A 13,423-nucleotide genomic window follows, 5' to 3' on the forward strand; every position below is an offset into this window, starting at 1 on the left:
GTGCAGCAGGCACACAAACACCACTGTAGGATTAGGTAAGAGAGTCAAGTTTATCACTCATATGCATTCATGTGGCTGACATGCATTTTATCCATATTTCCATGACACCTCATGCATCCATATTCATGTCTCAGTAATTCCAATATCAAGTGAGTGTAACATTCATCAATGTGTAACAGTTATCACCAAGCAAATGCCAGAGACCAAACTTTCATATCACTCAACATCAAATTAAAGAACAATGCCTTCACTGTTCCCACATTCACCTGGGGTTTAATGCCACTTCTTCATTAAATTAAATTAAATTTAATTTAACTTCTCTCTCTCTTTTTAGTGTCTCACCTTACCCCCTTCCTTTTCTTCATATATCTATATATTTAGATTGCTTGAAAGCCTGAAGACACAGGATTTTGTTGTTCTTATTAATTCTGTGTTTTATATTATGCAACACCTTGGAGGCACGTCAAAGAAATAATAAGTATTTATGGTGCTGGGAAGAAAGGTTTAGATTTGTTAAGCACTGGGATACATTTTGGGACAAGACAAGCATGTACAAAAGGGACAGTCTCCACTTGAACCAAGATGGAACTACACTGCTGGTGCTTAAAATTAAAAAGGTCGCATAGCAGCTTTTGAAATGATGCCTGGGGAATAGCTGATAGGAGCTGCTCAGTAGCCGGTTCAGCAAATGCCATCCCTTAAGGTGTGAGGGTGTAAATGCTTCAGATAAATCAGAAGGGGGCAGAGTAGAATCAGGTAAAGAGCAGACAGAAGGATGTACTGGCTTGTCAAAGAAATTAAAAGACCATAAAAAAAGATAGCAAACACCAGGCAATAAATTCAGTGTATAGGTGCTTATATGCCAGTGCCAGAAGCCTCTGAGCCAAGATGGGCAAGCTGGAGTGCTTGGTTGCTAATGAAAACATAGATATAGTGGGCGTAACAGAAACATGGTAGAACAGTGAGAACCAGTGGGACACTGTTATTCCTGGATATATACTTTATAGAAAGGACTGGGAGGGGCAAATTAGGGGTGGAGCAGCACTGTATGCTAAAGAAGAGATAGAATCCTACAAGCTAGAAAACCTAGGAAGACCTGAGTCCTCCACAGAAACACAGCGGGTGACAATACAAGGCCTGAAAGGAAATGTGTTACTAGGAACGCGCTATCCCCCTCCTGATCAAAATGTTGACCGTGATTAGGAGTTGCAGAAGGAAATCAGGGAGGCATCAAAGAGAGACAGAGCTGATGTAGTGGTTAGCGTGCTGGACTAGGACCGGGGAGACCCGGGTTCAAATCCCCATTCAGCCATGATACTTTCTGGGTGACTCTGGGCCAATCACTTCTCTCTCAGCCTAACCTACTTCGCAGGGTAGTTGTGAGGAGAAATCTAAAGTATGTAGTGCACCACTCTGGGCTCCTTGGAGGAAGAGTGGGATAAAATGTAAAATAATAATAATAACAACAACAACAACAACAACGGGTGACTTCAATTATCCACACATTGATTGATTGATTGATTAAGTGCTGTCAAGTCGGTGTCAACTCTTAGCGACCATATAGATAGATTCTCTCCAGGATGATCTGTCTTCAACTTGGCCTTTAAGGTCTCTTAGTGGTGCGTTCATTGCTCTCCTGAAGAGTAGCAAGGTTGGAGTGGGTCTGGGGACAAGATTTTAAAATGGGCCCCTTGCTACAAATTAACAAAGGAGACTTTCAACCATGCAGTGTGAACCTATGCATATTTTCTCAGAATTCGTAACAAATGCAGTAAAGTTTGCTTCCAGGAAGTTTTTCACATGGGGCTTTTAAAGCCCTTTAACACACATCTCCTCTGGAATGGAGGAGGTGTGTTCACATATTGGCCAGATTTACCCCAAAGTCCCTGTGGGTTATCGGGGAGCAGTTCACACACAATTTGGGTTTTTCACTGCTCATCAGCGAGTGAATTTATATCCGGGGTAAAAAAAATCCACTATTTGCGTTGGTTTTTTGGGGACAACTTTGATTTTACAGTAAATCAAATCCCAGTAAATTTGCAGTAAAGCCTGCTGTGTGTAAAAGTCCCAGGTAAGAGTGTGGAGAATTGCAGTCTCAGGCAGCAAATCTAACCACATTTAGCTGGAAGTACATTTCACTGAAACCTAAAGGACTTGCTAGCAAGGAAAACATGTCAACTTAAAAATAAACTCCATTGCATTCAACTGTCTGAGATCCTTCCCTGGTAAGTGCATATAGGATTGCACATGCTCAGGGATGTAAATCAGACCAAACTAATTCGTGCTCCCAGCATATTTTGCTCCCTATAGGAAACCAGTAAGTCTCACTGAAGCAAGTAAAATAGGTGGGGAGAAATAGAGAAAAGAGCAAGAATTAGCATTGTTCCTCAGGAGAAAAGGAGAGGGGAAGACTGAAGAATCCGCCTCTTCTTAGTAAAAATTTAGATGAGACATGCTGGGGCTCAAGGAGCTCCTGAAATTACACCCTCTGCCCTAAAAGTCATTCTCCCTGATCCCCAATGTGGAAGGAGGGCTAGTTGTGGTCTCTCACAGTACTGAGATTAAAAAAACCACTCTCTGCAGGTATTCAAGCAAGCCCATCCGTAGAGGGGTGCGGGGCTGGAGGGCAAATCAGCATGTGCAGGACCTCCTTAACATTTCATATCATTACAGAATCATACTGATTGATGACATACAGTGTAAATAGTGTGAGTGAGGCTTTTGGACATGTCCAACCAGCTTGGACATACAGCGCATTTCTAAAGAAAAACAATAAAAATGAAAGCACAACACATGCTTCGCAGTTCTCACTCAGACTTTCTGGGATGCAAAACAATTTGAACATAGTGCAGTTATATTGTTTGTTCCAGAAGTTTTTGTAGTTTTCTGCTGTGAAACAAGCCGCTTATAGGACTTTATAAATATATATTTTTAATTTTTAAAATTAATTTTAAATTAATTAATTTTAAAATTAATTAATTAATTTAAAATTAATTAATTGATTGATTTTTAATTAATTAATTAATTAATTAATTAAAAATTAATTACTTGCAGACAGAGGGTCTGCAAAGAGCTGTAGTGGGCAAAGGCAGCCAGTGATGGCCACTCTGCCTCCTTCCTTCCTGGCTGCCTGGAGAGCTTCAGGCTTTAGTGAGGCCTATAGGAGGCCTCTCTAGAAGCCCCACCGATCAGCTGAGAGGCGGGGAGGGAAGGAGCTGTAGCAGCTTGCAGGCTGCTTAGTTTGCTGGGCCAGCCGCCAGGAGGGCTAGCAGGAGAGAGGGCAACCAGGGCAAGGGGGACAGGCTGGGGGCCCTTTGGGGGCCCCCAGACCCTGTGGGTCTACAGATAATTGTCCAGCCTTGTCCAATGGACCCTACGCTCCAGTTTGTAATCGAATCTATCCACCTTGCTGCTGGTCGTCCTCTTTCCTTCAACTTTTCCCAGCATTATGGACTTCTCAAGGGAGCTGGAGCTTCGCATAATGTGTCTGAAGTATGATAGTTTGAGCCTGGTCATTTGTGCCTCAGGTGAAAATTATGGATTGATTTGTTTGATGATCCATTTGTTTGTATTCCTGACTGTCCATGGTGTCCTCAAAAGTCTTCTCCAGCCCCAAAGTTCAGAAGTGTCAATACTTTTTCTATCTTGCTTCTTTAAAGCTGTCACATCCATAGATTGTCACGGGAAAAACCATGGTCCAAACGATTCTAATCTTTGTAGGTACAAACACATCGCGACACCTAAATATCTTTCCTGGGTAAATTCACAGTCGGGAAATGAATGACAAAGAGGTAAAATTTCTAGATATGCTGAATCACTGTGCCCCAGAACAGTTGGTCATGGAACAGAGGTCAAATTTTCAGATACGCTGAATGACTGTGCTCTAGAACAGTTGGTCTTGGAACCAACTAGAGAGAAGGCAACCTTGGACTTAATTCTGAGTGGCACCCAAGACCTGGTGTGTAGTAGTAGTAGTAGTAAGTTTATTGCGGTCACAGACCAGATTAACAAACAATAACAATTAATAGCATTAATAAGAATGTGGCATATGATGTCAGTGTCATCGACCCTTTAGGGAACAGTGACCATAGTGCAATCAAATTCAGCATACATGTGGGGAGAGAATCACCAAGGAAGTCTAACACAGACATTTTTAATTTCAGAAGAGGAAACTTCTCCAAAATGAGGAGTATGGTGAAAAGAAAGCTGAAAGGGAAAATCAGGAGTGTCACTTCGCTCCAGAGTACATGGAGTTTACTCAAAACAACAATACTAGAAGCCCAGTTAGATTCTATACCCAAAAGGAGGAAAGGTACCACTAAGTCCAGGAGGATGCCAGCATGACTAACAGGTACCGTCAAGAAAAACATAAAAGGGAAGAAGACTTCCTTCAGAAATTGGAAGGCCTGTCCAAATGAAGAGAACAGAAAGGAACACAAACTCTGGCAAAAGAAATGCAAGGTGACAATAAGGGAGGTGAAAAGAGAGTTTGAAGAACATTTAGCCAAAAGTATCAAGGGAATAACAAAAACTTCTTTAAACACATCAGAAGCAGGAAACCTGCCAGGGAGGCGATTGGACCCTTAGATGATGGGGGCGTGAAAGGGATTATTAAGGAGGATAAGGAGATTGCAGAGAAGCTGAATGAGTTCTTGGCATTTGTCTTCATGGCGGAGGATACTGATCATATATGCACACTAGAACTTAGCTTCTCAGGCTTGGAGGCTGAAGAAATTGGCCAATTTGAGGTGATGAGAGAGGATGTTCTAAACATAATTGAAAAACTAAAAATTAACAAATTGCCAGGGCCAGATGGCATCAACCCAAGAGTTCTGATGGAACTCAAATGTGAAATCACTGCTCTCCTAGCAAAAATATATGACTTGTTCCTACAATCAGGCTCTGTACCAAAGGACTGTAAAGTAGCTAATATAACTTCAATTTTCCAGAAGCAATCCAGGGGGATCTCAGAAACTACAGGCCAGTTAGCTTAACTTCTGTGCTAGGTAAATTGATGGAAAGCATACTTAAGGACAAAACTGCTAAACGTATAGAATAACAGACATAAGAACAGCTCTGCTGGATCAGGCCCAAGGCCCATCTAGTCCAGCATCCTGTTTCACACAGTGGCCCACCAGATGCAACTGGAAGCCACAGACAGGAGTGGAGGGCATGCCCTCTCTCCTGCTGTTACTCCCCTGAAACTGGTACTCAGAAGCATCCTGCCTTTGAGGCTGGAGGTGGCCCACAGCCCTCTGACTAGTAGCCATTGATTGAACTCTCCTCCATGAAGTTATCCAAACCCTTCTTAAAGCCATCCAGGTTGTTGGCTGTCACCACATCTTGTGGCAGAGAATTCCTCAAGTGGATTATGCGTTATGTGAAAAAGTACTTCCATTTGTTGGGCCTAGATTTCCCGGCAATCAATTTCATGGGATGACCCCTGGTTCTAGTGTTATGTGAGAGGGAGAAGAATTTCTCTCTGTCTACTTTCTCCACACCATGCATGATTTTATAGACCTCTATCATGTCTCCCTGCAGTCATCTTTTTTCTAAACTAAACAGCCCCAGGTGTTGTAGTCTTGCCTCATAAGAAAGGTGCTCTAGGCCCCTGATCATCTGGGTTGCCCTCTTCTGCACTTTTCCAGTTCTACAATGTACTTTTTTAGATGTGGTGACCAGAACTGTACGCAGTACTCCAAGTGTGGTCACACCATAGTTTTGTATAAGTAATAAGACCTTGTATAAGACCTTGCTGAAGGAGAACCAGCATGGTTTCCGCAAGGGCAAGTCTTGCCTCACTAATTTTTTTGAGTTCTTTGAGAGTGTCAACAGCATGAGGATAAAGGTGATCTGGTTGACATAGTATACCTGGACTTCCAAAAAGCTTTTGACAAAAGCTCTTGAGTAAACTTAATAGTCATGGGATAAGGGGAGAGGCTCACGGATTGGTAATGGGTTGAAGGACAGGAAAGAGCGGGTAGGAATAAATGGACAGTTTTGACAATGGAGGGAAACAAGAAGTGGGGTCCCCCAGGGATCTGTATTGGAACCAGTGCACTTTAACTTGTTCATAAATGATCTAGAAGTTGGGGTAAGCAGTGGCCACAGACTGTTTAGGGTAATGAAATCCAAAACAGACTGTGAGGAGCTCCAAAAGGATCTCTCCAAACTGGGTGAGTGAGTGACAAAATGGCAAATGTGGTTCAATGTAAGCAAGTGTAAAGTGATACAAGTGTAAAGTGGGGCAAAAAAAACCCCTTCACATATACACTGATGGGGTTTCAGCTGTCAGTGATTGACCAGGAGAGAAATCTTGGGATTGTGGTGGACACCTTGTTGAAAGTGTAGACTCATTACATGGCAGCTGTGAAAAAGGCAAATTCCATGCTAATGATCATTAGGAAGGGGATTGAAAATAAAAATGCTAATATTATAATGCCCTTATACAAATTTATGGTATGGCCACATTTGGAGTACTGCATGCAGTTCTGGACACTGTATCTTAAGATGGACATTGTAGAACTGGAAAAGGTGCAGAAAAGGGCAACCAAGATGATCAGTGGCCTGGAGCACCTTCCTTATGAAGCAAGGCTACAGCATCTGGGCCTTTTTAGTTTGGAAAAGAGGTGACTATAGGGAAACATGACAAAGGTGTATAAGATTATGCATGGAGAAGAGAGAGTATACAGAGAGAAATTGCTCTCCCTCTCTCACAACACTCATCCCATGAAACTGAAGGCCAGGAAATTTAGGACCAACAAAACCAAGTATTTTTTACACAGTACATAATTAATCTGTGGAATTCTCTGCCATGGGATGTGGTGATGGCCACTAGTTTGGATGGCTTTAAAAGGGGCTTGGACAAATTCATGAAGGACAGGTCTATCACTGGCTACTAGTCTGGTGGCTATAGGCCATCTCCAACCTCAGAGACAAGATGCCTCTAAATATCAGCCACATAGGAGCAACAGTTAGGGGTGTGCACATAACTGGTTCCGTGTATACCTGGGAGGCGGGGTTGCTTTAAGGCATGAGGAGGGTGCCCTTACCTCCTACGCTGTGCTTCCCCACATGTGCGCCTGCCACTTCTGGTTTTCTGCTGACGGGGGTGACAAGAGGGTATACAGCTGCCTCATGCCAAAGGTTTTTGAAGCAGTGCTGGAGGGGGAAGCGCAGAGGGGGAGGTAGGGGCACCCTCCCTGCTCCTTGACATGACCCCCCCCCATGTGAACTGGTTCATATGCGGGGTTTCCAAAGCAGTTTGGCATTCTAGGAATAGAGCGCCGAACCCGTTCCTACACATCCCTAGCAACAGCAGAAGAGAAGGAGTGCCCTCAACTCTTGCCTGTGGGCTTCCCAGAGGCATCTGGTGGGCCACTCTGTAAAACATAATGCTGGACTAGAAAGGTCTTGGGCCTGATCCAGCAGGGCTGTTGGAATGTTCTTATGTTCTTAAGTCCAGGAGGATGCAAGCATAGCTAACACGTAAAGTCAAGGAATATTTAAAGGGGAATAAGACTTCCTTCAGAAATTGGAAGGCCTGTCCAAATGAAGAGAACAGAATGGAACACAAACTCTGGCAAAAGAAATGCAAGGAGAACAATAAGGGATGTGAAAATAAAGTTTGAGGAACATTAGCTAAAAGCATGAAGCGGAATAACAAAAACTTATTTAAATACACCACGATGTTTTCCACACAGGGCTTTTAGCTTGCATCTCCTCAGAAATGGAAGGTGTGCATTCACATATCAGCCAGATTTACCCTGAAGCCCCTGCTAGCTATCAGGGAGCACTTTACACACAATTCGGGTTTTTCATTGCGGGTTAGTGCGGAGCCCGATTTATATCCAGGGTAAACAAATCAACTTTTTGCGTTGATTTTTTTGGCCAATGTTGAACTTAAAGTAAAGCCTCACAGTAAACTCGTGGTAGAGGCTGCTGTGAGAAGAACACCCAGAAGCAGAAAACCTGCCAGGGAGGCAGCTGGACCATTAGATGATGAGGGAATGAAAGGAGGATATAGAGATTGCAGATAAGCTATATGAGTTCTTTGCATCTGTCTTCACGGCAGAGATTACTAAGTATATACCTGTGCCTGAATCAAGCTACTCAGAGGCTAAAGAACTGAGTTGGATAGAGGAGATGAGAGATGACGTTCTAAACTGCATGGAAAAACTAAAAATTAACAAATCTCCAGGGCCAGATGGCATCCACCTGAGAGTCCTCAAAGAATTCAAATGTGAAATTGCTGACCTCCTTGCAAAAATATGTAACTTATCAGTCAGGCTTTGTACCAGAGGACTGGAAAGTAGCCAATGTAACACCGATTTTCAAAAAGGGATCCAGGGGGGAACCCAGGAAATTACAGGGTGGATAGCTTAACAACAGTTCCAAGAAAATTGATGGAAAGCATTCTCAAAGATAAAATTGTTAAGCATATAGAAGAATAGGCCCTGCTGAAGGAGAACCAACATGGCTTCTGCAAAAGTAAATCTTGCCTCACCAACCTTCTGAAGTTCTTTGAGAGCGTCAACAGGTGTGTGCATAAGTGTGTGTGGATAAGGGTGATCTAGCTGACATAGTATACTTGGACTTTCAAAGAGCTTTCAACAAAGTTCCTCAGCAGGACTGGTTGCTGACCATGCACATGGCCGCTGCGCATGCCTGGAGGAGGAGCAGCTGGGACACACCCTGCTGGCATGTAGGCATATCTGGGGGAAGCGTTGGGATATTGGCAATGGAGGCAATAGGAGGAGGAGCAGGTATGGACCTGCTTCATTTCATGTTAAAGGGGCTGTGTAAGCCCTCGGTTTTAAAGGGATGTGCCTATGATTTGGATGCCGAATAGCATTTCCGGCATATCCCTACCAATTCTACGCTTCAAATCATTAGGAAGGGGATTGAAAATAAAAATGTTAATATCATATTGCCCTTATACAAATCTATTGTGTGGCCACATTTGGAGTACTGCATGCACCTCCAAGAAGAGGGCAAAGTTTCAAAATGTAAAGTTAGTTCTCTTATGTATTTAGTAAAGACAAGTCCCTATCTTGCTCTACCATTAATAACAAACATAACTAAATACCTTTTATATTTAACAAAAACACTAATAATAAATCAAAACAAAAACATACTGTACTTGGAAGTGTGCTTTCTGGATTATGTTTTATTTATCAAATGGTCTACAGCCAGGAAGAAGCCAGTTTTACTTTCCTGACTAATTACCATTAGGAGCACAAAGGCACTTTGGAAATTTTGCTTTGGGATTTGGATCATGAGTATCTAATTATTTCCCCCCAAAAACCCCACACAAATAATCCTTTTTCTCCTCCTTGATTCTTCAAAGTGTGTACTCTCTCTCATGCCATTTTATTTCTGAATGTCAGACAAGCAGCTTAAATGGACCTCCATGACTCCTAAGCAAAAGAAACACGGGTCCTTTCCCTTTCAGGAAGAACAGAAATGAAGTCTCTACAGACACATCTCTTGGTTGAAAACATGTGAAATAGACACTGTTGGTTGCCAAAGGGGATTTTACATACTTGCATATGTATTAATAGTTGTGGCATCTTTGCTGTATGTTATCTGAAAACATGCATGTTTAGACTTAAAATAGATTATAAAAATTCTAATAATAATTCTAATAATAATAATAATAATAATAATAATAATAATAATAATAATAATAATAATTTGATTTCTATACCGCCCTTCCAAAAATGGCTCAGGGCGGTTTACAAAGAGAAATAACAAATAAGATGGCTCCCTGTCCCCAAAGGGCTCACATTCTAAAAAGAAACATAAGACACACACCAGCAACAGTCACTGGAAATACTGTGCTGGGGGTGGATAGGGCCAGTTACTCTCCCCCTGCTAAATAAAGAGAATCACCACGGTAAAAGGTGCCTCTTTGCCCAGTTAGCAGGGGGAGAAAAAGAGGAAAAAAATCTCTAACCTATCTGAAACAACTGCCTCAGTAAGGATGAAGACAGAGAGGTAGTTTGATAGTGCTGCCACACACACTTCTCTGTCCTGGGAGAAACTCTGAGGGAGCAATGACTTTTCAGAAGTTCCACATGATTCAGTCAGAACCATCTATGGTGGTTGTCCACGGATATTTCCGTGACATCTCCAACGGACATCTTCTCCTGCCCACCACCCACAATTCCAGAGCAATTTTTTATCGTTTTAAAAATGTTTCTGAATTTTTGTTTTTTGTTTTAGTGAAGGATGAAGATATGAGTCTTGTGATAAATGCTCATGCACTGTTGCTTTTTTTTAAAAAAAATGACAGACAGTTCGCTTGAGAAATAAGGGATGGAGCCAGCACACCGTCTAAACATAGGATGTAACTTGTTGCAACAGCATTCAGCTTGCTGGTAGATATATCTGTAATTTGATTGATTGATTGTTAAATTTATATACCGCCATTCATTAAAACAATCCCAATTATCTTTCATTAAAACAATCCCAAGTAATACAAAATGGACTTCCACTAAGGGTGATGGACCTGTTATGACTGCCCTTAGAATTCTACATCTGTCTTAACACTATTTCCCCAGAAACTGACTGTGTTGTTCATTGTTTTATAAAGACCCAACTCTAGCAAACAGATGAAAGTTACTTAATACTTAGGATGACATACCGTGCAGCAAGGAGTGATAGGAACAGAATGGAGCAAACAGCAACAACTGACCCTAACATAACGGCAGTCACATGCTGTGGAGATGATGAAACTGAAATTTTTAAAAAGAAAAGAAAAATAACTCAAATGGACACTGACCAAACAGTGCAGTTTGGTCTTGTGATTCATTGTCTGGAGGGACTGAAGTTAAAACATTATAACAAAGTTTAACTTATAGCTTTGTCAGACTGCAATGGAATTCCCCATGCAACAGCCAGTAGCCAACTGAAGAAATGCATTCTTATTTCTTAAAAGAGAGTTTATTCCTTAACTATTGCTTTCTGGATGTTCTGCTTCTACTCCCTCCCATGCAAGCTGAGTACACACAGGTTGAGCTGGACCATATGCAAGTTGAGTAGAAGCATAAGGAACTCAGCACCACAACATGCTTACCTTCACTGCCATACCACACACACACACACACACACCAAGCGCAGGGCCAAAATGGAGATAGAAAGTTGGCTCTGGCTTTTCTAGTTACATATATGATTATAAAAGTCAGGGACAACTTTCTAACTCCATGCTTATCTCATAAACTAATGCTGGTGAGGGGGCAATTAGCATGGCTACTTAATTCTTCCCCTATCCACTGATTCTCCTTAGCAAATACTCTCCTTGTCCAATTTCTTTTTTTAAAAACTGGTTTTCTCCGAGACGGGTGTGAGATTGAAAGAAGCCAGGTTGTGGAGAAAAATAAGTGGGTGAGGGCATTTACAGGGGAGAATCAGTAAGTATGGGAAGGGTTAATGCCCCCTCCCCTGCATTTTCATTAACAGGTATGTGTTTATGAAATAGCTGTTTGCTGGAATGATGTGAAGGCCTGCCCCTTAAGTGTAGAGATCAGCCAGGACTACCAAAAAAAGGACTAACTGGCTAAAGGACCTGAAAACAATCTAGTGAAGAGAGTGAGTTAAAGTGAGAAGGAGGAGACCCACGAAGCTGAGGATCCATAAGTGACTAATCCTATACAGAGTCTGCCTCATAAATCGAGTGTTGGTATCTCCTAACTTTGGATTAAACAAACTAGCAACAAAACATACAGATCTAAATTTGAACAAGAAATAATCAGGACAAAATGGTAATGTGCTATGTACTTTGGGACAAATATATGCACATTTCCTCCCAAGGCAAAATTTAGCACTATTTGTAAAGGGAAAACAATCTAATCCATATGTCATCTGCATAGAAATAGGAGAATAATATTAGCACTGAGCTCTGGTGCTGACTTGTGGAGTCTGCTTGCTTAAGAAGCATAATGTTCACCTTTCTGCAACAATGGAGGATGAAAGCCAATCACAAGGGGGTGGGATTAGGGATGTGCATGCATCGATTTTTTTCAGTTTAATTTGTGCCCAAATTGAATCACCCCTGATTTGTTTTGTGTCCAAATCTTTCCCCCCGAATCACCCCAGATTGGATTTGGATAGGATTCAATTTGATTTGGATTGATTTGGACCATTTATAAAGGTCCTAGGGGCACCAAATATGGTCCCCATGGATGCCACCTACTACTCAATTTCAAGTGGGGCATTGGTTGATATTTAATTATTCCCCCCCCCCAAGTTTTTATTGATACTGTATATTTCTGCCATAGGAAATAAAGTCGCCCTATCCTAACCCTAACATGGATCCCTAGCTTTTTTTAAAAAACAAAAAACAAAAAACACCTAAGCTCTAGCCCTTGTAGAAGTGGAGTTATGGAGCAAAATGTACTGACAATATTTTTCAAGTGTTTGGATGCTTTGGTGTCTAATAACTTTTCCTCATAATCAATCCCTGTGAGGATTCATTGCACACTTTCATTTCTTCTGTTCATTTTGACTGTCACTGGACAGTGCCAACTGTCAACTGCCATGTGCCAACTACACCTCCCTCCACTTGCAAGGCAGTGGGGTACTCAAGTTTATTTTTTAGGACTATTTAAGCGTTTAGATTCTTTGGTGTCTAATAACTTTTCCTCATAATGAATCCCTATGAGGATTCATTATATGCCTTCAATTCTTCTGCTCATTTTGACTATCATTGGACTGTGCCAACTGTCAACTGCCATGTGTCAACTACACCCCCCCCCCCACACACACAGGGGTACTCAGTAGGATTTTTTTGGAAGTGTTTAGATTCTTTCGTGTCTTCATTATACACCTTCATTTCTCCTGTTCATTTTGACCCCACTACCTTTGACGGCACTGTCCAAAGACAGTAAAAATGAATAGAATGAAGGTGTGTAATTAATCCTCATAGGGATTCATTGGGGGAAAGTTATTATACACCAAAGAATCCAAACACTTGAAAAATAGTGACCACACATTTTGCTCCATAACATAATTTGATCTGGACCCGAATCAAGCCAATGGGCCAAAGGGGTAATTTGTTCTGTCTCCAAATCCCAAATCAGCTAGATTCGGGTACAAATCAATTTGTACCCGAATCAATTCACACATCCCTAGAAAAAATGCCTGGAAATTCAATAAAACCTGAATGCTCAAAAACCAGCGATAAACACAGCTACAGAGAAATAGCTATAGCGTAATGCAGTTACTCCACTCTACTACTCCACCTGTGCTCTGTCTTAGGGTCAAATGACACTGAACATGCAATTTGGGCTTTCATTTTTTTTCTTAATTAAAAGTGTGTGTGTGATATCAGCAGCATGACTGTGGTGCTCAGGCAGGGGTAATTTAATTCTTTTATCTTGTGAGGTGAGCCTAGTGAAAACACCTGCAAAAGCATCCCTGC

At 41.7% G+C, this 13,423-nt stretch overlaps 1 protein-coding gene across 6 annotated transcripts in view; it reads right to left on the bottom strand.

Moving 5' to 3' along the window:
- SUSD1 (sushi domain containing 1) overlaps positions 1-13,423 on the bottom strand; it is an 83,862-nt gene that overhangs the window by 2,151 nt on the left and 68,288 nt on the right. For 2 of the 6 annotated variants that reach the window (XM_053303989.1, XM_053303988.1), the window contains exon 16: positions 10,649-10,739. The exons of the other annotated variants lie outside the window; for them this stretch is intronic. In XM_053303989.1, coding sequence (XP_053159964.1) covers positions 10,649-10,739 — 91 coding nt within the window. The remainder of the gene's footprint in view (positions 1-10,648; positions 10,740-13,423) is intronic. 6 annotated transcript variants of the gene reach the window in all.

The sequence above is a fragment of the Hemicordylus capensis genome, chromosome 2 (assembly GCF_027244095.1).
Source record: "Hemicordylus capensis ecotype Gifberg chromosome 2, rHemCap1.1.pri, whole genome shotgun sequence".
Lineage (NCBI taxonomy): Eukaryota > Metazoa > Chordata > Lepidosauria > Squamata > Cordylidae > Hemicordylus > Hemicordylus capensis.